The sequence below is a fragment of the Phoca vitulina genome, unplaced genomic scaffold, assembly GCF_004348235.1.
Source record: "Phoca vitulina isolate PV1807 unplaced genomic scaffold, GSC_HSeal_1.0 scaffold26, whole genome shotgun sequence".
NCBI lineage: Eukaryota > Metazoa > Chordata > Mammalia > Carnivora > Phocidae > Phoca > Phoca vitulina.
In genome coordinates this window covers 26,707,487-26,734,480 of record NW_022589729.1, presented here as the reverse complement: position 1 = coordinate 26,734,480, position 26,994 = coordinate 26,707,487, and the positions used below count along the sequence as shown (strand labels likewise).

At 48.2% G+C, this 26,994-nt stretch overlaps 2 protein-coding genes across 2 annotated transcripts; one reads left to right on the top strand and one right to left on the bottom strand.

Moving 5' to 3' along the window:
• Positions 1–275: 275 nt before the first annotated feature.
• On the top strand, positions 276–16,938 carry FCMR (Fc fragment of IgM receptor). The gene is made up of 9 exons (XM_032422316.1): positions 276–370; positions 7,509–7,844; positions 8,592–8,723; positions 9,702–9,924; positions 11,775–11,905; positions 12,256–12,411; positions 12,704–12,762; positions 15,059–15,686; positions 16,864–16,938. Exons 1-8 carry the CDS (start codon positions 334–336, stop codon positions 15,233–15,235), a joined length of 1,251 nt encoding a protein of 416 aa, XP_032278207.1. The 5' UTR covers positions 276–333; the 3' UTR covers positions 15,236–15,686; positions 16,864–16,938.
• A 93-nt stretch (positions 16,939–17,031) lies between these two features.
• On the bottom strand, positions 17,032–21,399 carry IL24 (interleukin 24). The gene is made up of 6 exons (XM_032422081.1): positions 21,391–21,399; positions 20,889–21,059; positions 19,614–19,676; positions 18,560–18,718; positions 18,028–18,102; positions 17,032–17,141 (listed from the first exon to the last, which is right to left on the bottom strand). Exons 1-6 carry the CDS (start codon positions 21,397–21,399, stop codon positions 17,058–17,060), a joined length of 561 nt encoding a protein of 186 aa, XP_032277972.1. The 3' UTR covers positions 17,032–17,057.
• Between the last annotated feature and the right edge of the window lie 5,595 nt (positions 21,400–26,994).

Genomic DNA, 26,994 nt, shown 5'->3' with positions numbered 1-26,994 from the left:
GTGCTCAAGGCAAAGAAATACCATGCCTGAGAGTTTCTAATAGTTTTTAGGAGCTGCCTAGAAGCCCTTTGAACCCTGGTGACCCACTCGTACTCAAATAACATGTTTTCTTAATTCCTAACTTCCGCTGTGGTTTGCTGGTATTTTCTTTTTTAGTCTAAGACTAGTTAGCAAACAAGACAAGATGTCATTTCCTCATTTTCAAGCCTTGCTCTTCGTGGGGCCAGAAATCTCTTTCAAGCTCCAGATTGTAAAGGTTTCCTGGGTGAGCAGTGGGTCTCTCTGCTCCCGTCTCCAGGGGCTCGTGGATGGGACCTTGCTCTGAAAGGAACCATGGACCTCTGGCTTTGGTCACTTTGCTTCCTGCCAGGTAAGTGCCATAGGAAAACACCCCACACATCTTATGAGGTTCGAATTGGCCACAGGTAGGGGAGTTGCGGACCATCTCTAGCTCTGCTGTTCCTGGACGGATTTAGTTGCAGACCAGTACCTAGGGCAGGATAAGGATGGAGACCATGTGAAGTTTGGGACGCCCTCCCACTCTCTGCTAGTGCCCCTCTCCCCACTCCAGACACATCTCCTGTGGGGGGCTCAGGTGTTGACTCATGAGGGCTGAAGGTGTCACCTCTCCTAGACATATTAGCCTGATAATGGGGGATCTTAAAGCAAGTGCCTCCAAATTCCTTTCTTCCTACCTCTACATTCTCTTTCTTTGGGTCTCTTTCACTGCTGATTTTCAACTTCAATTTTAAATGAAGACTCCCTCATCCATTCAGTAACCCTAATCCATTTCCCAAGTTCCATATCTCAATTTACAGCTATCTTCTGGGAACCCCCACTTCAGTATCCCACCAAGATCTGAAATGCAACATGCCTAATACCTTACTTCAATTTCCTCATTGGTCCCCATCAAATCAGGTACTCCATCCATCTTAACTATCTCTGATATCAGCTGCAGAATGCAGAATGGTTTTTGTTTTTTTTTACCACCTCTTCCCATTTATCCCCATCCAGACTTTGACCCAATCAATGGCCAATTCTTGTAGTTTCTGGATTAGTATTACCAGAATGAACAACAGTGGCAGTCTCTACTAGAGAGGTTAACAGAGGGAATGGAAAGGAAGAGAACACATAGTCATCCCATAACTATCTTTCCCACTTCCTCCAACCTGACCCACCTGCAGCTCCAGATTACTCTTTCTAATGCTTGACTCTAACCATAGGATCACCCTTCCCAGCAAACTTCAAAGGCTCCCACTGCCTACAAACTCGTCCCTTGTGCTCCCCTTTTATTCTCTGAGCTTACCACACTCCCCTGAACTTCCCTAACCTCCAGCCAAAGAGGACTCCTCCTTGAACATGTGCTACACCTTTTTGCCACCATGTTCTTCCTCATGCCATTCCTTCTGCTAGGATCATCCTTCCTCTCACCTCCACCTTTTATCCTTCAAAGTCCACCTCGGCCTCCAGCTCCTTCTTATAACAGTTTCCAGAGCCCATCTTCTGCATCCCCATAGCTGACCTCATTCTGCTTTATATTGTGACTTGGCATATATTCCCTTCATTTTGTTGATTAAATGATAAGCTCCTTGAGGGTCAAAATTATTTTTTTATTCATATTTGCTTTCCTCCTGATAGCCTGAATATGGAAGAAAGTCAAATATTTTTTGAGTTGAAGATTAAAAAGTCGTAAAAGTCCAAGGAAATGCAGCTTTAATGAAATGTCAGACTCTGTAAGAGGTAAATGAAATGTCAGACTCTGTGAGAGGTAGTAGGACTTATGTGAACACAGTGGATGGGTAACTAAACTTAGGCCTGAGAGGAGAGACGGGTTGGGTGGTGGTAGAAGATCTCTAGGAGTGAAGGGTACTTAAATTGTACCGCTAAAGTCTGCCCTGAGCAATACCACCATTCTAGCTGGGCCAGAGGAATCCCTGCTCTGGGTCCCATCCTTCTCCATTTGTGACCTTCCCCACAGGGTGAGGAGTTCATAGACCCAAGGAGATTGTCCACCTCAAGCCCCCACACAAGTCCCCTCTTCTAGACCTCAAGTTCCCTGTCCAAATGACTCTGGGCCCACTTTTAATGACTGTGTGAACCTCTATCCTGGGTCTTGTATCCTAGTATTCTAATTCTATAAAAGAGTGGCCACAGGTGACCGTTCGGAATGATATGAGTGGAGCTAATACGTAGAAGCTGGGTTATCTGTCATGGACATACCAGGACCCTTGTGGTATGGGCAGGAGACAGGGATGAGAAAAGAAGGGAGATGGGACAGAGGCTAGGGATGTGGGGAACATTCTTTCCACATAGAAATGATTTAGAGTGGATATCTAAGGAGTATGTGAATTTGCCAAGACAGTTCATTAGTTTGATTTATAACTTTAAAATACTTAGACATATGATATTTGGGCCTTTATTTGTATTTCTGCTTCGGGTTGTACAAATGTTGGGGTGGTCCTGGTTCCCAGGAACCAGTGCATGGGGCCCCAGCCATAGACCACATTGCCTGGAGCCCTAGATGAGGTTCCATAATAAAGCAAGGCAGTATTACATGGTATAGGCTTTCAAATCTTTTTTTACCTTGACCCCAAAAATAATAATACATACACTTGATGTTGTGACCCAGTCCATGCATGCACGTGTACGCGCGCGCACACACACACACACACACTCTTAAAACTTATTCTTGATTTTTTAATATAATATGGGAAGGAGTTTTGGACTTCAGCAGTTGGATAGATGCTGGTGTAATCTTCTGAAACAGGAAAAGCTTAGAAGGAATAGGTTTTGGAAGAGAAATCAAGAATTCTTTTGTTGTTGTTGTTTGTCTATTTGTTTTGCTATTGTAAGTTTGAAATACATCTTAGACATTCAAGTAGAGTCCAAGTGGAGATATCAGAAAGGCGATTCTAGAGCTCAGAGGTACAGACAAGACTGGAGATAAATGTTCTAGTGAAATCTACATTGAGTTAGCATTACAAGCCATGGGCGTAAATGAGCTAGTGTGGGGAGAGTAAGGGAAGACCAAGAAGAGAACCGGTCCAAGTTCCAAGCCCTGGGGCAGCCCAACATTGCGAGTTGGATAGAGAAGGAGAAGAAAGTAAGGAAATTGAAAAGGAGCAGTCATTGAGAGTGTGGTGTCAGGGAAAGCCATAGGACGTTAGCGTTTCAAGGTGGGAGGGTTCAGTTCCCTCAAATGCTGCCAAGAGGCAAGTAAATGAAGACAAAGACACCAAATGTAAGGAAGATTTGGGGAAAAAAATGAAATTTGGGGAAAAAAGGAAATTTTTGCTGACCTGGACCAACAGTTCTAGTTGAATGTTGGAAACAAAATTCTGACAGGTGTAGGTGGAAGAGGAAGTGGGAGGTGTGGAAGTGGATTCCATGATCATGATGACTTGTTTGAGAAAGAGAACGGAAGAGGGGTGGCAGAGGAAGGGGAGGCAAAAAGTAAACAGAGGGCTTTTTCAACACGGGCAATATCAGAGCAGGTGTGTAAACCACGGCAATGCCAGCAAAGAAGAGACCAATTGCACAGGGAGGAGAAAGGGACAGCTGTACCAGAGAAGTTCTAAAGAAGGTGAGCAGGACGGACTCAGGACACAGGAGGAGGGACTGGCTTTTGGGAAGAGAAGGGACTCTCCATTCCTTTTTTTTTTTTAATTATGTTATGTTAGTCACCATAGAGTACATCATTAGTTTTTGATGTAGTGTTCCATGATTCATTATTTGTGTATAACACCCAGTGCTCATTACAACACGTGCCCTCTTTAATACCCATCACCAGGCTAACCCATCCCCCCACCCCTCTCCCCTCCGAAACCCTCAGTTTGTTTCCCAGAGTCCATAGTCTCTCATGGTTCATGTCCCTCTCCGATTCCCCCCCTTCAGTTTTCCCTTCCTTCCCCTAATGTCCTCCGTGCTATTCCTTATGTTCCACATATGGGGACACTCCATTCCTTGTGACAGGACAAAGAGCAGATGGCCAGCCCGGACACACATGTTGGCATATGTGGGGGTGGGAAGTTGAGTTGGACGTTTCTCATCCTTTTTTAAAAATTCACACTCCATCTGACAAACATAAAAATCTCAGGCCAACTTCCTCTTGCAGACATAATTCTGCTGCAACTTGAGTTGACAGGGCTCTCATCACCTGGAAAACCATGGCTACACAAAATCCAAAGTCTGTCTCCAGAGCACAGCCCCAGCCAAGGCCTTGTGGGCATTTACCATGTTTTTCATCATGGAAATTATGTGTTTTTCCCCATGCTCCAAATATATATATTTATATTTATTTATAATTTATATATATAATTTATATCTATTTATATTATATATTTATATCCAATTATATGTTGAGAGTGACTTTTTAAAGCACATATAGTCCTGTCCCCACCATCACCACTGAAAAGCAAGTCACCAACTTAGAGATCAATGTCGCTTACTGAGTAGCCTCTCTAAAATACCAATATTAAGCAGGGTGGGTCCTTTAGTCACCTCTTCCACCCCTCCCATTAGTTCCCAGAATCATTTGGAAATATAGCTATATAGTTCAGAATTGCAAAAATTCAAGGACACCTAGGATATTTATTTTAAAATGCAGGTCCACAGGCCCCACCCTAGATAGATGTAACCACCATGACAAAGGGGAAGATCAGGTCATCTGCAGCTGAGTTAGTTCCTCCAAAATGAATCTTATGCACACTGTACATAAGTTCTATTTTTTTTAAAGATTTTATTGACTGATTGATTGATTGATTCATTCATTCATTCATTTATGAGAGAGAAAGAGAGAGAACGAGCAGGGGGTGGGTAGGTGCAGAGGGAGAAGCAGACTCACGGCTGAGCAGGGAGCCCGATGCAGGGCTCAATCCCAGGACCCTGAGATGATGACCCAAGCCAAAGGCAGACGCTTAACCGACTGAGCCACCCAGGCACCCCTGTGCATAAGTTTGAAACCAGGAGATTATGTCTGTCTTTTCTCTCTTTGAGAAATCTGCTTTTCTAAGCTTTGGGTGTGGGTTAGAAGCTACTATGAACTCCAAGGAGAGCTGGGGTCTGGTCATTTCACATCTCACCAACTCGTGGTTCCCTGGGACCAGACAGAGCTCAGTGTATCCAGCAGCTTGTCTTGTGTTTCATCCATTCAGAGTTTGCACAGTAAGGATGCCTTAGTCTGTTCTGGCTGCTTCAATAAAATACCATAGACAGTGTGACTTAAACAATAGACATTCATTTCTCACAGTCCTGGAAACTAGAAGCCCAAGATCAAGGTGCCGGCAAATATTGCCCTTGGTCAGGGTCCTCTTCCTGGCTGACAGACAGCCGCCATCTCCTTGGGTGCTCATACGGCCTCTTCTTGTGTCCATGGAGGGAATGAGGACACTGATCCCATTATGAGGGCTCCACTAACCTCATCTAACCCTGATTACTTCCCAAAGGCCCCACCTCCTACTACCATCACATTGAAGGTTAGGGCTTCAAACCATGAATTCTAGTGGGACACAAACATGCAGCCCATAACAGAGGATCTGGGTAAACCACGGCTTTTCCAGAAGCTCATCCCTGAGCAGAGTGAGGTCACTGGAGGTGTCTGAATAGGTGGTGGCCCCCCTCTGCTCTATCTTGCCCCCGCCCACATTGTAGCATCTCGCTCTTGGGAAAGCAGCATTCACTCTCCTTTCTGGCTGGGTTGGTCCAAAAATACATGTTCACTGGCAGGTGCTGGGCCTCACACACAGGTGTGGGATGTCTGGTCACACAGGGTAATTCCCCCACCCCCTTGATCAGGTCTTTCTCTTTTGAATGGGTCAACCTTCCATTGCCATGTTCTAGTCATGAGGCTGCCTCACACACCTCAGTTTCCAACAGCTTGGAAGCAGCATTGGATTACTTGTGTGAGGGTCCCCATGGCAGATATATGGGTCTGGCTGGCCCCCCTGCTTCTCCTTACCATTTAACACCAACATGTTCTTAGATTTAAACATGTTCCTGTAACTGCTTCACTTCCTGCCCCTCTTCCCCACCTCACATCCCAGGGTTGCTTCAACCTCTTCACTGTTATCCACGCTCTCCCCTCTCTCTGGAATGTCCTCCCCAGCTCTCTCTGCTCATCCAGAAACCTCAAGCCCTGCTTCTTTCCTTGACTCTCCTCATTTTACTAAACTCTTTGGAGCTATTCTTAATGTGTGGTCAGTGAATGAATTTCAAGAAATTCGTCAACTCCTCTCTGCCCCACGAACATTCCATGTTCTCTCTCCTATCCTGGCCTCTTTGGGGGCTGTACTCACTGCCTGGAAGAGTCTTTCCTCCGGCACCCAAGTCCCCTGGCCCCAATCCAACACACACATTTCACCCTATGCCCCTCTTCCCAGAAATATGTGGACACTTATTGGGACCCACTTAGTTGATATTTAATCTTACTTGGACTTACCCTCTCCTCCAGCTGACTCAACTGCATTAGACCTGTCTTCTCTCAGCCAAAGCATAAGTTTTTGATTTCAGGGACTCATGAACCATGTATTCCTCCATGCTTCACACCCTCTCCCACACACATACAATGTGCACACACCTGTGCACACATGCACGCACACTCACACACACCCTTGGGTTCCATCTGTGTTCCCTACTCCAGTGAAGATGATCATCATTCTCTCAGCTGCCTTCCACGCCCAGTCTTTCAGGTCACAACTGAGACATCCTTTCTTCCAGAAACCCTTCCTCAAACTACACCATCCCTCTGTAACAACATGGATCTGGTGTCTCTGCTCACTGCTTCCAAGGAATGCTGTGTATCTCCATGGTGGGGTTTATTACACTGTGCTGGGGCTATAGTGACTGGCCATTTGTACGGCCCACTAAATGATTCATTCTGTGCATGGAGGGATGCCAGCTACCTTCCTGCCACATGAAAGGCATTCAATAAATGCTTGGGTTTTGTTTTTTTTTTTAATGATTTAACAAATGAAACCGAGGGTGAACAGTCTATTTGGCTGAGTGGATCTGAGCAAAAAAAACTAGACAGAAAACCTCTTGCAGCAAAATCGCACTATGCCTCCCAACACCACACTGAAGTCACTTGGGCACCATGTGCTGTTTGGGGTCACTATGGCATAGCATCTCTCCTTGGCGTGGGGCAGTAGTTTGGCTATATTCTTAGGGGGTTGGTGTCTGGGATCTTATGGGTTTGGGTTTGAATGAGGTTGAAGGTTATGTTAAGGCTTAGGCTGGGAGAGGTCTGGCTGGGAGCCAGCCTCCGGCCAAAGGGACCAGGGCATAGAGTGGGCTGAGGACATACATAGGGTTAGGGATGAGAGCAGGCAGAGGATGAGGCCAGTGCTAGAGAGCAGGAGAGGGCCGAGGCTGAGGGCCAGCTGAGGCTTGGTCTGATGATGGAGATGGGGTTGGAGCTAGGGATGAGTGTGAGGCTGGGCTGGGAAGAGGGCTGGAGTGGGGGATGTGGTTGGGAATGGGGCTTCCTCTATATTAACTCCCTCTCCCTGCAGTGGCTGGGGCTGTGAGGATCCTCCCCGAAGTAAAGGTGGAGGGAATGCTGGGTGGATCCGTTACCATTGAGTGCCCGCTTCCTCAAATGCATATGAGGCTCTATCTGTGCCGGGAAATGGCCGAATCTGGAGGATGTGCCACCGTGGTGTCCAACAAGAACTTTGTCAAGGAAGAATACAAGCACCGCGTCACCCTGAAGCCTTGTCCAGATAAGAATTTGTTCCTAGTAGAGGTGACAGCGCTGGCCAAGAGTGACAGTGGAGCCTATGCCTGTGGGACAGGCATGAACACAGACCGAGGCAAGACCCAACTAGTCACGCTGACTGTCTACAGTGGTAGGTGCCCCAGGCTCAGTGCACCCAGCAAATGTCTCCACCCGGGAAGGCTGGGACAACCACTGAACTATAGCAGTCCTCCAGACTCTCATGCTATTGCCATGTTAGCCAGTCCAAAGATCATTGGGATTTACATAGTTGAAACCTCACAGTCCCCCAAATTTCCTGTCCAAACCATTTGAAAGGAACAAGATTCTGAAACAAGATAAGCAATCTTCTTGTGTTGTACTGATTCCATCCTACCCAAGGCCTGAGGGAAGTGGGGGTTTAAGATTGAGGAGAGGCTCTGAGACAGGCGGAAATTAGAAGCAAAGGGACATAATTGTCCTACATAGTTGTCCCATGAGAAATATCAGGGATAACTCTAAAGGAAAGACAGTCATTTTTCAAGCCACATCTGTAGGCCAAACTTGGTACTTTATAATCGGATCCTTTCCGTATGTCTTCTCCCAAATCCCACCTTTCTCCATTCCTCCACTGACATTCCTAACTCAAATGCAGCACTAATCCCACAGCCTAGAATCCCAGTGGTGGCCAGTGCGAAGGTTGGCTGAGTGAAGGTGAAAGAATGTTTATTTCGGGGAAGTCTCCAGCCCATTTTTTTTTCTGCTCTTCCTGGTGGACCCTGCCCTCATCCCCTGGCTGCCATCCACCCTGGCTGGGTCGTCTTCAACTCCTACTAACATCCCTTCCCCAGGTCTCAGTCTGCTCTTAGAGCCCACCAGTGTATTCCCCTTGCCTCCATAGAGTATGAGCCATTCTGGGAAGAGGAGCCGACGCCCGAGCCTCCACCTTGGTTTCATCGATTTCTACGCATGCCGGTGCCCCCTTGGCTCCAGATGCCTGTGCATGACAGTTCTTTTGAATTCATACATAAAGGTCAGTTCACCAAAGCTAGGGCAGGGCAGGAGGTGGGAGAGATGATGTAGCATTGTGACAGTGGAGGAGGGGGGATGTGTTCAGTTCATCGAATGGTTGGCAGAGCACAGCTGAGTCTCAGATGTGTATTTCCCTGTCTTGGGAGAGGGTACCTCCCTGAGATTAGCATCCTATGTCCTTCAAGCCCATCCTAAAGCCTTGCTGACTTGGCACTAATTGCAGGACTTACACATCACCACCAGGTGGCACCACAAGTAATGAAGTTTGTGCTCCATTCACAAAAAACTTAGCTTTTTTATGAATGACTTGTGGAAACCAAGACTGGGCAGACCTTTTCCAGCCAGAGGTCCTTATGCCTCCTGTTCCCCGTAGGGCTGTCTACATTTGCTGGAATACTGTGATTTTAACAATTCTATTTTGCAATAAAAAAGACTGATGATTATACTTATGGTACCTTTACTTTCCTATATCCTTTTCCTGTTTTAAATGCATTTTGACATGCAGTATTTCCATCACATCCTCACATCTATCTTGTGAGGTAGATACATTAATCGAACAATTGTCACACTAGAGGACTTTGCTGGGTGCCAAGAGGGATAGTGTAACTGAGTGTACCGTATACCCAAGGTTGTGACTGATGGGTGTGGGCTGGAGGAGAATAGACAAGCACAGAAATACAGCATAAAGCAGCGTGGGGATGGAATTACAAACAGGGTTTTCTCCATGCTCAGAGGAGGGCAAGCTCTTCTGCCCGGGGAATCAGAGAAGGCTTCCTGGAGGAAATGGCATTTTGAAGCAAATATATATAGAATTCATTAGGTGTAGAGGACATGCTAAGAAAGCATTTCAGGCCATGAGGACTGCAAGTACAGAGTCTAGGTAAAGGGAAAGAGTGTGTTCAGGGAAGAGAGGGTGACCCAATCCTGCTAGAGACTAGAATGTATAGAAAAAGTCACTTTTTTCTGCTATCTCCTGCAGTTACCACATCAGCTGAAAGGACAGAGGCCCCTCCAGAAATCCACTCCTCCTCCACCACCCCAACCTCTCACCACCTTCAAGTTTCCAGGGCATCTTCAGCAGCAGCTGCCAAGCCCCCAACCTTCCTGCCATCCACCACAGCCTCAAAGACCTCAGCTCCGGAGAGGCTGCTTAGACCCCAGACAGCCAGCTACAACTACCACACCAGGCTTCACAGGCAGAGGTAAGGGGTCTCCAGCATCCAGGATGGGCTAGAGGTCAGGCAAAGTAGCCTAAAGTTAGGAGATCCACTGAAGTCTTCCCGCAACATTTGCCAGCAGAGACCCTTCTTGTCTCTAGGCCACTGTGTACTCTACTACCTATGAGTGTAGCACGTTAGCTCATTAGTCCAATGACAAGAATACACTTGGCAATGTCCCAGAGGAGATCCTGTAGAAATGAGACCCAAATCTTTAAGTCACTCAGCATTCACTCAGATCTGCTTTGATGGGGAACTAAATAAGAATAAAACTAACGATGAAACACTTAACTATTCAAATTAGTTTCACCTGTTTTCTTTTGCTTTTTCAGTGTGGCTACTAGGAAATTTAAAATTACATGTGTAACATTGTATTTCTACTGGACAGCACTGCTCTAAAGGGTGGGGGACACCCAGAAAAGTGCTGCAGTGGACCACTAGGGGATTAGAGCAGACTTCCAAAGAAAATCTATAAGAATTGGAATTAATTTTGCCTAAGCAAAGACAAGCATGTTGATGAAGAAAGGGACCTCCAACATCATTTGGGTTTTACAGATGAGGAACTGAGGTCATGAGAACTATGTGTTTTCAAATAGAACCAGGACTCCTGATTCCTAGTTCAGTAGACTACACCAGCCTTCCAGTGGAGAAGAATTCAAGTCAATTCAACCAACATTTTCTTTTTCTTTTTTTTTTTTAAGATTTTATTTATTTATTTGACAGAGAGAGAGATAGCGAGAGCAGTACCACAAGCAGGGGGAGTGGGAGAGGGAGAAGCAGGCTTCCCACAGAGCAGGGAGCCCGATGCGGGGCTTGATCCCAGGACCCTGGGATCATGACCTGAGCTGAAGGCAGATGCTTAAGGACTGAGCCACCCAGGCGCCCCTCTTTTTCTTTTAAAAGATTTATTTATTTGAGAGAGAGCTCAAACGGGAGGGGCAGAGAGAGGGAGAAATAATCTCAAGCAGACTCCATGCTGAGCACTGAGCCTTCTGGGGGCTCACTCTCACAACCCTGAGATCATGACCCAAGCTGAAACCAAGAGTCAGAAGTTTAACTGACTGTGCCACCCAGGTGTCCCTCAACCAACATTTTCTCAGTTTCCATTACCTGCCAGGCAGGCATTGTGCTCTGTCCCGAAAAATTAAGAAAGATGAAAACATGCAATATCCAAGTCTTCTCTTACTAATGCAAGTCTGACTGTGATAAGGGTTGTAACCTGTATAAACACAAGAACTGAGGACAGTGAGAAAAAATTGATTCTAGTTTGCCATGATTGCAGAAGAAAAGAGAACTGATGTACTGACCCTTTAAGGAAAGTAAAATTTTAATCTCTAGAGAAAATGGAGGGAAGACCTTCTAAGCAGAGGGCACCTCATGAGAGAAACATCTTTTCCATAGTTACAAGAAACTGAACTTGTTTCATATTTGCACTCATCTTGTAGAGAAGCTGAGATGCAGTCAGAAGGGGAACTGACATTTACTGATTGCTTCTTGGACCAGGTGCTTTCACTTCTTTATACCTACAATTTTATTTCATCCTTGAACAGTTCTGTGAAATAGGCTTTACTATACTCATTTCCTCAGAAAAGAGGCTCAGCGAGGTTCAGAGACTGATTCAAGATCACACAGCCAGTAGAAAGCTGAATCTGAATTTGAATCCAGATTTCATTATTCCATAGACAAGGCTCTTTGGGGACGGAGGGCGGGGGATTTTGTTAACAAAGGGACAAACCTCTGCCATCTCCAAAAAAGTTGGCTACTCAGGAGTGCTGCCTTAAACCTCCCTCCCTCACAGACCTCTTCCTTCCCTCTCCCTCTCCTTCCTTCCTCAGAGCCTTTCACCAGGACCCCGTGCCTGGGTTGGAAGACCAAGGATTTCACATCCTGGTGCCCACCACCCTGGCCCTCATCCTGCTGGCACTGCTGGGACTGTTGATGAAAAGGGTCATTCAAAGGAGGAAAGGTGAGCGGCTGGGGGGCTCAGTTAGGGAGAGGTGAGCATTCAGACTCCGCTGGAACCTCCCTCCTCCCACCCCCCAAGGGAAACTCTGGAGCTTCAGATAAGCAGCCTGGGGCATGAGAACCGTGGGAGGGGGTCAACGGTCTGGAAATGGGGACGAGGAGGGCGGCCCTTCGGTCTTCAGTGTTGGGCAAGGCTGTGCTTCATACATTCGGAGCACCTCCACTTGAGCCCTGGCCAAGCCCCCGAGGAGGGAGACAGCCTGTAGTTTCCCTACAGGGACCCGCGGGCGGGGTCGGTGGCCACAGGCCCCTGACGCCTTTCTCCTCTTTCCCCGCGGCTTTGCCGGGCAGCCCTCGAGAGGCGGGTCCGCCGAGTGGCCGTGAGGATGCGTGCCCTGGAGGCGTCCCAGCGCCCTCCGCTCCATCGGCCCCGCGCGTCCCAGCCGCCGCGCTCCCAGAACATCTACAGCGCCTGCCCGCGGCGCGATCCGGCGGCGGACGCGGAGGGTGAGCCGGCAGGGGGCACGCCAGGGACGGCGGGCGGGGCGGGGACAGCCGGAGGGGCGGGGCGGGGCGGGGCGGGGCGGGGCGGGGCCGAGAGGGACTGTGGGCGCGCTGCAGCCGCAGAAACTGCGCGGACGCCGAGGCAGCGCACGAGCCCTCCGCCTCCAGGAACGCCCCGCGCCTCGGCGCCCGCTCCGCCTCCTTAGGGCTTCCGGCGTGTCGGGGTGGGCCGGGGGCGGGTCGGGGGCGGACCGGACCGCGGCCACGCCCTCACCCCATCTCCGTGTCTCCTTAGGTGACGGGGAGGTACCTCTCCCAGGCCCGCGAGCGTCGGCGCCCCCTGTCGCTCTGCAGGTAGGCTCCGCCCCGCCCCTGATTGGCAGCCGCGGCCCGAAGGGCGGCCCTACACCTGGGCTTGGCCCGGGGGTGGGTGCGTGGGTGGCGGAGTTCCTGGAGCTGCCGGTTAGGCGGAGGGCACGGCTTTCCCGGCAGCTCCTGGGCCCCGAGTCTGGGAAGACGTTGTGTCAGTTTCCTCCTCTGAGGGTGTCGGTGGACTGAGTGCCCAACAATTGTGGTAGACTTCGTTACCTGGCTTCCCTAGCCAAGCATTACTGTGGGATAAATGGGCACTCAGTAGAGGCGATGGATGGCAACTCTACCACACGGAAGGACTTTCATGTGAAAGAGCTGCGATTTCCAGGAGGTCTTAAGGGATTGGAATCTACCCGGTTTTACCTTCATATGAGGGAGAACTTTCTAGTAAACTCTGTAGGATGAGAGGAGGTACTTTGCCCAACGCTGGAGGTAGTAAGCCTGGCCTAGAGGATGACTTGGCAGACAGATGTGAAGCTATAGATAGGATTCAACCCTTGGGTGAGGAGGATTCCTCTGGAAATCTATGAATGGACATAGGGAGCTCCTGTGTCTATGGATGGCCATTGGCAGATGGGTAAAAAGTATTTAAACTGTCCATTCATTTTTGTTTATCCAAATTAAGAAAAGAAACTATTTTATTCTCTAAAGTAGCTCACAGTAGTTAAAAACTACTACTACTATTGCCTCAGGAACCAGGAAAAAACTAAGTGTGGTGAATGTTCTTGTTTTAATTAGGGTGTAGACGAAGCTAATGCAACAGACCCTAAACCACAGGGCTCACAAGATGGAAGGCTATTTTCCTCCCAAGTTAAAGCAGGGGGCCAGGAAGAGGTGGCCAAAGCCACCAGGTCATCCAGGGACTCAAACACCTTCTGTCTTGTTGCTCCACTATCCTCTGGAGTCTCGCCTGGTCCACCGTCGATGCTCAGTCACCAGCACTATGTCTCCATTCCGGCCCCTAAGAGAAAGTGAAAGGTGCTTCTTTAAGACCATGACCCTGAGGTTTCACACATCCCTTCCAGTCACATCCCATTGGCCATAACTTAGTCATGTAACCACACCTATCTTCAAGGGAGACTGAGAAATGGAGTCCCTAACTGGGCGATTGTGTGCCTTGCTAAAAAGGGACAGTGATACCCAGTAACAAGTAACAGCTCTGCCACAGTCGCCTCCAGCTTCCTGACCTTGCCCTCACGCACCCCTGCTAGAGAAGGTTCACAGTGGCTTAGGTATGGTCCAGCAGCACCATCTACCTTTCCACCAGCCCTTTGCTCTTGAACTTCCCTGCTACCACACACACCCTCACCTGAGCCTGTCCCTTGCTCAAATCTTACTCTTCCTCCCTGCTTGAAACTCTCATTCCCACTATTAGGGACAAAAATCTTGACTGAACCAGTCCACCACAAGGTGTGTATGGTTAATAGCTCAATATGTTAGCTTTCATAGGGAGCATCTTGATTTTTCAAGCAGAATAAATTACTCTTAGCTGATGAACTGTAACAAGCAGTAGGAGATACATTTTTGAAACAAATTGCAGCTCATTCCCTCTCTGGTAAAGTTCACGAAGTAATAGTTCCTTTCCATGAGTGAGCCTTCCTGAGTGCCTACTATGTTCATGGGGTTGGACTTGTAGTTCTTGGCACTTGTATTTCAATAGGTGACTCTCCCTACTGAAGCCTTCTTGGGTGGATGTTATACTAATTGTGCAGTGTTGGAATCATGGCATAGCCCTGTCCTCCCAAGAACTGACCCATCCTGAAGGCAGGTGATCCTGAAGTTTCTTTCCGGGGAAGAGGAGCACCACTGTGCCCAAGTGGCCTCCTGCCTTCCTCCTCTTGCCTACCCCTTCCTGGAATGTACTGTTATGCCACATCATAGCCTCTCTGCGTCCTTACAGAGGTGCACGGGATGACTCACCCTGCTTCTGAATAACTCCCTAAAAAGATGCATATTTATTCCACAAGTCATACCATCTAATCCCAGAGGGGAAACTCCTCTGGCAGCTGAGTCCCCTTCAGACCCATGCTTAGCCACGTAACTTTAGCCTGAGCCCCATTTAAGGCATTTCCTGCCCACGTTAGATCGAAGTGGTTTCCAGTTATCTGCGGTGAGACGCCACCCTGAAACTGCCCAAGGCTGAGCCACTTATGTGTCTTTGCCTTCTAGAAATTGGCAACCATGCACATACCCCCTATTGCCCACTGTGGAAATCTATTTGGAGAGATACTAAAATCACCCTTCCCAGATCCAGTGATGCTTCTTTGGTTGTTCACAGGTGTCTGAAGCTCTCTGGCTCCATGCCCCATCTCTGAAGACCAGCTGTGAATATGTGAGTCTCTACCACAAGCCTGCTGCCAAAGTGGAGGACACTGATTCAGATGACTATGTCAATATTCCCTGCCTGACTCACCTATCCAGCTGTCCCCCGGGGCCCAGACCTTGGTGCCAATGAGTCCTGTCTAGCTGCTGGTTTCCAATACTTGCTCTGTTTTCAGAGTCCTCATTACCTCTCATGCCAACCTCAAGTCTCATTCCTGTCTCCTGAGAATAGCTCAGTAACCCCTTGCAGCTCTTCTTGCACACCTCTACAGCCCCCTGTGGTTTTCAAGTGGGCTCTGGGCATGCAGAGCATTTGTCCCAGCGCCACCTGCTTCTTCTCCAAGCCATGAGATTTGCAGAGTGTCTGATCACAGGGTCCTCGCTGCCCTGGCTCTAGACTCATGGCATCAGGCTGGAGCATAGACATAGGTGTTGCTTCGGGAGACTTTCTCAGGCATGGGCGTCACACCAATAGAAGGCCCCTGGACCTTCTAGCGAAGATATGAAATGCCCCTGGCAACATCTTTGCCCTGATCTTGAGGCTGGCTCTCACTAGTGCGCTTCTATTCATCTTGAGTCCTATGGTAAGGACATTTTTTTTATATGATGAAAGGTTGTAAATTTTCAGAACCATGCTTGTTAGTGTTAGTGATTATATGTATATATTCCTAAATCCTCTATACAGTCTCCCTCCCTTGATGTACATAAGTACATTGACCCCAGTGTCTCCCCTCTTTTAAAAATAGGATAGCTGTATCATCTCTTTATCTTCCTTCCATGGCTTAGCACTGATATTTGTGCACTTAATGTTGGTCTGTTTTGACCATCCCAAACCGTTACATCTGCCTGCGTTCAGAAATGCCCCCTCATCTCTGCCAGGTAACTTCTGGCAATGTAGGGGAGGAAAGTGGCTTCTTGGAGGGCCAGGTGTTCTGCAATAGCACTTATGTCATGAAAGGAGAGATATCCCCCCTCCTACATACACCTTCTCTTAAATTTTCTGGGCAAGGGCATAGGCAGATGTTACATCTTTGGACTGAAGTCAACTACAAAGTTCAGCCGTAGCTTGAGACTAAAGAACACCCAGTCTTGCTATTCAGAAGAAGACCTTTCCTGGATGCATAACTCAGCCTTACTGGGCACTTGCCCACACTTAGGAAGAAGAGGCTGCCAGAATTGATTTCCCTGCTTCTTATTAGCAGGGAGTGTCATTGAAGATTGGACAGTAGTATGATGACACCATTAGCAGAGTCAGCTTGACAATGGCACCCTCTCCAGTGGCAGATAAGAATGAGTAGTATAAGAAAGGAGGGCCCCCAAGGAGAAGGGATGGTAAGAATAGAATGGGGAGAAATGAAATGTGTAGTGAGCCTGCTTTGTGCTGGGCACTTAGCCTTCATCGTATCTCCTATCATTTACATTCCAAACTGATGCCGTCGCCTCCACCTCAATGCTGTGTTCCTGCAGATCTCATGGCAATATGGTTTCTATGCCCTGAAGTGCAACTTCATATCCCAACACCCCTCATTGTTCCTCAATCATTCAAAGACAGACAAAAAATCCAGTTTATTAAGCATTTACTGAGCACTCATCCACTGCCCCACATCAGATGTCAAGCATTGTGGAGGATAAAAAAGAAGCATGGGGCACTGTCCCTGCTGCCTACACAGAACTTACAGTCTGACAAATAAATATGGCATCAGTTAAAACACTGACAGGAATTAAATAGAGTTGTAATAAATACAGAAATCTACTTTGTAGATTATTCACAGCATCCAAGAGAACCTTCCATGACTGTCTTTGGGGCCACTTAAAGAATGAAGTCTTTGAGGATAAGCCTGGCCAAGAATGAAATCCATCGTCAAGGGTGTGAAGTGCCCAGAGAACATCACAGGAAGGGATACGGCACATTTGAAATGACATGGAAAACAAGAAGTGTATCCTGGTCTCTGCATTCAGAACTGGTAGAACTTCTCCATCCAGGTCAAGAGAATGTCCACTTCTCCAAAGGCTTTGGTTTGGGCTGCTTGTATGTCCAACTAAAGAGAGAGGAGAGTTGAAGATCTACCATATTAGCCACAAGAATAGGTTTCCTTCCCACCCACGGCTCCTGGAGCTGGCTGTCCCCGCTCTGGGATGGCCTCTGATGAGCGCACCCACCCATCACTTGTTCCTTTGCAGGGTTGGGGGAGGCAGTGAGGACCAATGGACCAGTGAGTAGCAGTGGGTAAGGAGCAAGGGAAAAGCATCTGGAGTTCCTGATAACAAGAACTATAGAGCCCCAGTGCAGGGTGGATTTTGCCACCTCCTGAGTCTACTATGCAGGTGAAGAATCCGAGATCCAGTTGGCCCCTTTCCTCTGTATATGATTACTCTTCACCATTTATTTTTAGGATGATATATCTGTTCCTCAAAAAAGTGATCAAAATCATATATTTTTTGTAGGGGGTCTGCGGATTAAATTTGGATTTTCTTTGCTGTCTTTATTTGGGAGACGGTAATATATTTTCCCATACTTTTTTCCTCACAAACTAGACCATTTGAGCATTATGGAAAATACTGTGGATAGGTTGCTTGTGTTTGGGGTAGGGGGCGCACCTCGGACTCCAATTGCCCAGCTCAAATATTCATAAAACTTTCACAGGGTAAGTCCTTAATAATGAAATCATCTTGTAGGGAAATAGAAAAGTGTTTTAATATGAAAACTGGCACAAAGATGGACCATGTAGTTTGTGGAGCTCGTGCAAAGTGGATGATAATTGATGCAAATATCCCTGTGCTTGTGCAAAGTTAGGTGGCTTCGGGGCACGCCTGGTGGGGTCACCTGCCGTGCGTTCTGCATGAGGTCTCCGAGGCACCCTCGTGTGATGGTTCAGGCTAGTCTACTGGTGGGTAGGCGAGCTCTCGAATCCTGGCCTTGATTACCTGCTGAAATGCTCTCTGGAACAGCAGAAACCGCCGGCGCGCACTCTCACTGATGGAAAACATCTCCTTTTCCTGCTGGATAATAGAAAAAAAATTGTGCTGAGTGTTGTGTAGCAGCAGAGGCAAGCCCCCTCCACTCCCTCCTAGTGATGCCAGAGGGGTTCCCCCAGGCCAGCTCTGAATCCCACATTCTCAAGGTAGCCACTGCTGAACTCCCACTGGCTGTGGGGGCTGACTCCTTTCATTTTCACAGCAATCTGGCCACGTAGGGGTGATTATCTACATTTTATAGGTAAGAAAAATGAAGCTCAGAGAGGTTGACTGCTTTGCAGAGGGTTATCCAGCTGGTTAGAAGCAGACCTGAACTTGAATCCAGAACTACAAGGTCCAGATTCCAGAGCCTGTGCTCTTTCCCATGACAGCATCGAATCCCTGTCATGAATAAAAGCCAGGACTGGAGAAGGAGAGGGAAGATGTCTTCTCAAAACATGTCATTTCCCGTGGGCCCTGGTCACAGCGTTGTTCGACTCACACTGGGTTGTAGTTTTGACGCGATGACAAAAAAGTTGTTGGCCAGAGTAGAGAATGACTTCCGGATCCTGGAGTCAGCTGCCTTATCCAGAGAGTTTTTGAAAACAGTATTCAGGTAGAACTTCAGCAGGGCACGGATGAGGTAACAGCTCTCGGTGTCCTGGGGAGGATCTGGGTTACCTCAGAGCTGAGCCCTCTGCCCACCCTGACTCGGCATGAACAACCCACATGCCACATGAGGCAAGATAAGCACATAGAGAAAGAGATCTTCTAGGAGATGCTGATAAACATTAGATCTGAAGGAGCCTTCAGGGGCATGCAGAGCGGCACCTTTGGTTGACTGGAGGAACCGCAGACCCAGAGAGGATAGACACAGAGCCAGTCAGTGGCAGACACAGACCTAGGTCCCAGGAGTCCTGATTCCCCATCTGTTTAATGTTCTTTCCTCTACACCACATGGCCTCTCTAATAGCTGTGTGTGTGTGTGTGTGTGTGTGTGTGTGTGTGTGTGTGTGTGTGTGGCGGGGGTGGGTGATGGACCCTGGAAAGCACCCGACACTTGGTGGTCCAGAGTTGAGAGTCCAGGGAAAGAACTGGAAAGAGAAATGAGAAAAGGAAACTACACTCTGGAACACAGGGATTGCGCTCGAGCTCCCTTGAGCACCAGAGTGAAGTTCAGTGCCTTGCAGGGATCAGGGCTCAGTACATGTGCTGTCTGACTGCCTAGCTGGGTAAGGGGACAACAGTAATGGGTGAGAAAGAGGGATGCGAACCAATGAGACCTAAGCAGATGTGGAATCCTGGCAACTCTGGCTAAATGGAGAAAGATGCTTGTGAGCCTCAATCCGCACCACCCTCCATGCCACCACACACACATACCCACGTAACCTGGACACAAGGGTGATGACCCAGACGTTGACTTCTCTGGCTCACTGCCCAGCCCTGTCCTGCGTAGGCTCAGTCTGTGCAGAAGTGGTCTCTATCAGCCTCCCCTAGACCACCCATAGAAGACAAGCCACCAGAGAGAGGCATAGTCCTTCCCAATGTCTGATTACCGAGACGTTCTGCAGAACCTCCTTCCGTAGCAGCCGGACACTGGTGATGTTATCCTTAGCTTGCTTTGGGAATAGAAAGAAAAGATGTGTCCAGCTTGATGGGCAGCACAGAAATCAACCTTACAAATACATGCTGGCCCCCAAATCTATCCAGTCTGAGATCTCAGAGGCCAAAGGAACCAAGGGAGGACCCAGAAAGGTCTGAGCTGAGGTGGCCCCTCAGGTGAGGGTACAAGTTTCCAGCCACAGAAATCACTAAGCTTAACCCCCAGAGGCAGATGGAATTCCAGGAGCTCTCCAAGCCTTGATGGGGGACCCGTTTGATTCCTTTGGTCAGGAGGAAATAAGCCTATTTGGTTTAAGAACGACTAGGGGCAGGGTTTTGCCTCCATATTCTGTGGGGGTTGGTGTGGGGTGGGGGTTGCACCTCTGAGTTGCCTCTTGCCCTTGGAGCTTCCCCTGCAACCAGCCATATCCTCCAATTCTCAGATTGTATTCAAAGCATCTTTGTGAGAAAAGAGCTTTAGAGCTCATTTTCCTACCTCCTCAATGTGCAAACAAGGAAACTGATGGGGGAGGGGTTTTGTGCCTGGTTTCAAGGTCAAGATCACACCTAGATGTCCTGTCCCCAGTGCCTGGTTTCAAGGTCAAGATCACAACTAGATGTCCCGTCCCCTGTCCAGCACTGTCTGGAGACGTCCCCTGTCTCCCCTCCCCCAGGCCACCTCACTAAGCTCCCTCTTTCTGCCCCAAATCTGAATCATTGTTTAAGGAGTGCATTTGCCAGTGTGAGTACTGGACCCGGAGTACATTCAGGACCCGGAGAAATTCTCCATCACATTTCACCAGCTGCCCCCTCCCACCTTGGCATTAGCATTCTTTTTACCATTAGCTAAAGCCTTCGCAGGTGGGAACAGACTAGCAGGAGCCTGGCAAAGCAGTTGGTGAAAACTCCAGTGGGTCTCAAAGCAGTTCCCACGACTTCTTGGTGGAGTCCCATGTCCCCACCCCTTGCACGTAGTTGAAACCCAGATGAATCAGGCCCCCTTCTTTATTCCCGTTAGGCTAATTTATTTTCCTAGAGATTGACCACATCTTTCTGAGCCTCTGTTTCCTCATGTGCAAGAGGGAATGTGCACTTGTGATGCCTCTGATTTCATAAAGTTATCATATAGGAAAATAATTAGCGAGTTGCAAAGGGCTTCATAATCATAAAATAGTCTCCTGCACTCACAGGAAGCCCCACAGCTGGGTCCAGAACACCACTTCACTCACCACAATGTCCTTCATGGCCCGGAAGGCCTCCCACAGTTCCTGGAGAACTACTCCCTCCACTCGGCAGGGTCCGAACTGGAACTCTTGGCCCTGGACCCCTGACACCTGGCTCCAGAGAAGCAGCACCAGACTGAGGCAGAGGAGGGTAGTTGTCTGCCCTGGAAAGCCCATCTGCAGCAAAGGAAGGACCAAGAGGATCCTGCTGGAAGAAAGGGAGGCATCCCACTGAGGAAGGTCTTCTGCCCCGCCAGCAGCATACCCAGAATAATGCTCCTTGGCTCTCCTTGGCTCTCCCTCAGCCACCTTCAGGGACACACAGATGTGAAGTCAGAGACCAGGGTAAGTTCCCAGTTTAGAATATTGCAAACATGTGGCCTTGCTGGGGTGTGCTGGGGTGGGGCTCAGGTCTTTCTGCCCCTCCGTCTCATACCCGTTGGTCTCGTGTCTCTCTGAGCTTCCCCACCTTGCTTACCCACGTCCCCCACACCCAAAACCTCCATACTTGCTCCATGACAATTCTCTCCAGCCAACAACTGGCCAGTCAGGATTTAACCAAGAAGGGTGAAGAAATGGGGGGGGGGGGTTTAAAGTGCCAAAGAACATGTGTAGAACATCCTCCAAACTTGGGAGTATAGGGACCTTAACTAGGCATTTGCTTGTCTGAGCTCCACCCTTGGGCAGGTCTTTTCTCCTCCCCCAGGAGAAGACCATCCTGACTCCTCATCACGAGGGAGCGCAGGGATTAGTCCTGACCCATTGGGAGGGGCCCAGACAGTACTCTGCCACCTCAACTGACCAACTCACCCCTGACTCGAAGAATTAACTTTTCAGGTAACTGAACAAGAGGGAGGAATCAGATTTCCAGGTGAATCACCTTTAAAACCTCCCACTAAAGCACCAGTGGATGACTGTCTGAAGGGGCCCCAAGCTAGGGGATGGTAACCCATTATCTATTTGTCACACCCATGTGCAGAGAGTTCCTTTTCCCTGCTTTCTTTGCCCTTTGCTTTCCTTCCTTTCTTCCTTCCTTCCTCCCTCCCTCCCTTCCACAAACATTTAAGAACCTGTCTCACTCTGGGCACTGGTCTCACACCCGAAGCCACTCAGTTCCAGCCCTAGCCTGGGCAGGAAGGTGGGAGAAGACCTGTCCCTGGAATGACTGCCAACACACGGGCCAGAGGGTGCAGGATAAGTGCCCAATAGCCTCTGTCATGTAGCTCGGTGCCTCACTGTCTCCCTCAGAGCCTTTTCATTCTGTTCCTTCAAACGCCACAGCCTTTACAGCCTCTCTTGAAAATGCATCTCTGGGCCTCATAATCCTTCCAGCCTTCCTTCCGTCCAGCCCAGATCCTTCTTGGTGTTAAAGTGGAGAACGCAGCTCCTCATCCATCCCTCTGGCTCCAGTTCCGGATGAGGAAGCGGGCCAGTGCTTTGAAGCAAAGTACTCCTGCATCTCCCATCACTCACCTCAGGTCCTGCAAGGGATGCTTGAGGGCTTGCTGTTCAGGGGTGGCTGGCTCCTGTTTATGGAGGGGCAAGTTGGACAGGCACCTTCACCATTCACTGATCAGGGGTGTAACCGTGGGTGCAAGGTTCTCCTCCCAGCAATGAAAGCTGTTTCAAAAGTAAAGATGTGCAGGCTAGCAAGGCTTTGTGGAGATCATATATATATGGGGGCTGGGGGGAGGGGCGGAGGGAGGGGGGAGGTGGAGAAAGGGAAATTGGTCATGCTTTCCTAGAGAATTACTTCACTGCCTACTCACCCTTCACTTGAAGACAATGGGGCATTGGTGAGCTGAGGTGAGCTGAGGCCTTGAGCTGAGTTCTGGTTATGCCACCAGCTCTGTGAACAGAGGCAAGTCTCCCAGCTACCCTGAGGCTCAGTTTCTGCATCTATAAAATGAAAACAAACAGAAAACCGCCCCACCTCCCCCAAAAGGCAGGTGCAAGGAGCAAATGGGAAAATGACACAGTGCTTTGTAAACTCTATACACATGTGAATACATTATTGCTGTACAGAGTACCCCAGTCTCCTTACTCCAAAATCATTCAATAATTATGCCCTATTAATGAGGGGACAGTGACCTGGAGACTCAGGATAGCTCACCTGTACTTCTGCGATAGCTCAGGGCCCAGGATTTTAGAGTATTTCCTCACATGCAGCCACCAAAGGCTCCATCTCAGGTTCAGGAAGAATAAGGCAGTGTGTGCATGACCAGGCCTGGAAAGCTGAGGGGCCCTGGTGTCCTGGCAGGCAGGCTAGCCTCAGCCTGTGCTGCTTGGCCCGGAATCACCCAGGGGAAGCAGCATGTCATGAGCCAAGGTGAAGACACCCACCCATATGTCCAGCTAGCAAGGCGCTCAGGCTTCGGCTGCCCCGTGTACAAAATGAAGGGTGGACCTTAACCGTGCTCCCAAAGCACGTTGCACAGAACCCGATCCTGAGGGACAAGAGACTTCCTAGTCGGTAGATTCCAGAAGGCCGGCTTGTGCCAGCTACTCTTGGGAACATGTTCCTGAGAATAATGAAGACTGAGAAGTCCCATGAGGGCCGGGGGCGGGGACATGTGTTTGACTTTGTTTAATGCAGCATTTCCCATGAGTATTTGACCATGTCCTTGGGACACATTGTGGGAAACGCCGGATCCTGAATCAGGGATTGACAAACTACGGGCCAAGAACAAGCTAAGAATGGTTAACCCTGTGACCTAAGAATGGTTTTTACATTTGTTAATGACTAAAAAAAAACACAAAAAACGAAAACAAAAAAAAAATCAAAAAATGAGAAGTACATGAAATTCAAATTTCAGTGTCCGTGAATAAAGTTTTATTGGGACACAGCCACACCCAGTTTGTTTACATATTGTCTATGGCTGCTTTTGTGCTACAATGATGGAGACCAGTAGTTATGGCTGAGACTGTATGGCCCACAAAGCCCAAAATATTTACTCTCTGCCCTTTGCAGAGAGAGGCTGCTGAGCCCTGCTCTGAATTACCTTCCTGCACAAACATCTGGGTTCAGGCAAGAGACATGGGAGTAGAATGTGATGTGAGGGGTGGGATCATTTTCCCCAGCTCAGCGGAGAAGGAAGAACAGGGGACCCTGGAAAGAATTGGCCCTTCCCAATCTCTCCGGCTGGCAAACCCTTCCCAGTCTCTCTGGCACCAGCACCCCTTCCCCTCATCACACATTCAATGGCCTTTATTTCCTTAAACAGACAAAATACTTGCTGCATTCCCCGGCCAGCAGCCTGGTCTGCTGCCGCCGCCTGTATGAGGGCCAAGCTTGAGTCCTTCGCTCCTGGAGGACCTACATCTTGCCCTCCAGTCCTCGGCAGGAGCCCACACCACACCCTTTCCCCCCCCTTCAGGATCCAGGGCATTACTAAAAATCCCTAACTACTACGGGAAGAAGGTGCCCAGAGGCATTCATGAGATAAAAAGAACACAAAGTAAGAATGTAGCAGCGGTAGACAAGGGGGAGGCAGGAGAGGACTGGAGAAACAGACAGCTGAGGCAGGAAGCTGAGAGAGAAAGTGAGCCCCAGGGCAGCTGCAGTGCTAGACAACTGTCTACTGACAGGCAAGGGGGCAGGAGGGATGAGCTATTAGCAGGGCAGGCTAGAACAGAGGCATGAGGTCATGGATAGAGCTCGATAGGTTCCAGGATACCCACCTGGGGTCACGAGCAGCTCATTCTGTCTAAGGAAGGCATAATATAATATGGATATTCCAGGCAAACATGTGCCTGAGCTTAACACAGCACGATTACCTGGGAAGAGAGGGCAAGGAGAGAACTCAAGGACCTTGGCCCAACGTCAACTGAGGTTGCCAGTTATAAGCACAAGCTTTGCGCCCAGGCAGACTTGGGTTCAAAACATGATTGAGTCGCCTATGAGCTGTCTGCATCTCAGCTTTCTTATCTATAAAGTCAAGTCCCAAAGGCTCACAAGGACACAATGACGTAGAGCCTGTTACTCAAAGTGTGGTCTGTGGACCAGCAGCAACAACAATATCTGGGAGCTCATCAGAAATGCAGAATCTCAAACATTTCCCCCAAAACTACTGAACCAGAATGTGCATTTGAAGAAACTCCAAGGTGATTCTTAAGTATATTAAAATTTGAGTTCTACATAAAACACATGAAGGACAACCCAGTGTCTTCCACGTGGTGAATGCATAACAAATAAGCGCTTCAAGTCAAAGTGGATGGACTAGAGCAGTGATTCTCAATGGGGCAATTTTGTCCCCAGGGGACATTTGACAATGTCTGGAGACATTTTTGGGCATCCTAACTGGGGAGTGTGGGAGGTGCTACGGACATGGAGTGGAATGGGCCAGGGCTGCTGCTGAACATCCTACAGTGCACAGGACAGCCCCTCACCACAAAGAATGATGGGACCCCAAATGCCAACAGTGCTGAGGATAAGAAATCCTGGCCTAGAGGAAAGTAGTGGCTGTGGGGGAAAGAGCTGAAATAGCACCAAAGATGGATAAGCAGGGAGCCCTTGCTGGGAAGGGGGCAGTGGACAGATCACATGGTCAGGGAAGTGGAAAAAGCAAGATGGCAACTTGGGAGGGAGCAGATGGGCAAGGCCCAGCCCACTCCACTGGCTCACCCCTGGGCAAGCTCTGAGTCTCTGACTTTGAAAGGTTGGAGAAATTGGGGCCGGTCCTTCGGCCTATATCCACGTATTTTTACCCAAACTCCATCCTGGACTAGACTAAGACCGGAGGCTCTTCTAATCTCTCTCACCCAGAACTTGGGGGAATTTCCTTTACAAAAATATTAGGTGGGAGAAAAATCTCTGAGAATAAACTTTGATTTACAAGGCTACTTTCCCCCCAAAAATATTCTTTATTAGATTTGGGAAGTTTACTCTGTTACTCTCATGCCACCTGCCGTGTATATCTCTCTACAGTTTCAGTTTATGTTCGAGAAGTAAATCTACTCCTACCCCACATCTCCTATAAATTCCGCTAAATCTATAAGGAGAGAAAGGGACTGAATTAGGATGGAGAAGGGTCCCATCTGCACTCTCAGGTGAAGCAATAAAGAGCTCACTCTTAGAACTGAATACCCCCTCTTTCTGACGGATGGAAATGCCCTGCAGGAGAGAAGCAATAAGCCCATTAACTAGGATTTCCTGATAGCCAGGAGAGAGAATAAAGTTACATCATCATTTTTTCTTCCAGCGAACTGACTTTAATCTTCATCCTAAAAATGATTGTTATCTCTCTATTTGGCTAAGGAACTTACGCAGTAATAGATGTGGGTTACCTGGGCATTTTGTCAGCCTTTCCCTGTCTTAGCTGCTATCATTCCAGGAGCAGAGATGAAACGTGCGTGTCTACTGGTTGGCCCCCTTAGACTGGCACTCTGCCATCCTACCTTCTCTTCTGTCGTTGGTGTAACAAGTAATTTATAATTATAGGCATTTCAAAAGATGAAAGTAAAAACAAACAAATTCTTCTTAAATTTTTACAGCATTCTTAGATATACAAACCACTTCCAAATAAATGTTCCCATTTGATATACACTATAACCTTTTTGAGGTAAGGGGGACAGATATTATTTCTTTGCAGATTAGAAAGCTGAGAGTCAGAAAAGTCAAATGATTTTCCCTCAGACACATAAATAATTGACAGAACCAGAACTGGAGTGCAGGTCTTCTGGTTTTTAGTCTAGTATTCTTTGCCCTGTACCACCCTTTCCATGCCACTTTCCAATCGTGCAGACGTGCATTCATTTACTGAACAAACATTTCCTAAGCACTACTGCGTGCCAGAAGAAGCTATACCAAAAAATGAATCACTATAATAACATTTATGTAAAACTGTCCAGAAAAGACAAATCTATACAGATAGAAAATAGAATTGTGGTTGCCTAGGGCTTGGAGTTGGAGGTCTGAGTGGGTAGGAGGAATGGGTGTGACTGCTAATGAGTTAAAGGTTTCTTTTGGGGCGTTAAGAAAATGTTCTAAAATTAGATTACGGTGATGCACTCTGTGAATATTCTAAAAGCCATTAAATTGTACACTTTAAACAGGTGAACTCTATGATGTGTAAATTATTATCTCAATAAAGCTGTCAAAAAATAAATTGAC

Coding starts and splice junctions, on each gene's coding strand:
- FCMR (XM_032422316.1), top strand. CDS start 334: ATGGACCTCTGGCTTTGGTCACTTTGCTTCCTGCCAG. Junction 7,845..8,591: donor CACGCTGACTGTCTACAGTG/GTAGGTGCCCCA, acceptor TTGCCTCCATAG/AGTATGAGCCATTCTGGGAA. Junction 11,906..12,255: donor GGTCATTCAAAGGAGGAAAG/GTGAGCGGCTGG, acceptor TTTGCCGGGCAG/CCCTCGAGAGGCGGGTCCGC.
- IL24 (XM_032422081.1), bottom strand. Junction 19,677..20,888: donor GGGCCATGAAGGACATTGTG/GTGAGTGAAGTG, acceptor CTATTCCCAAAG/CAAGCTAAGGATAACATCAC. Junction 18,719..19,613: donor AGGTTCTGCAGAACGTCTCG/GTAATCAGACAT, acceptor GATCCTCCCCAG/GACACCGAGAGCTGTTACCT.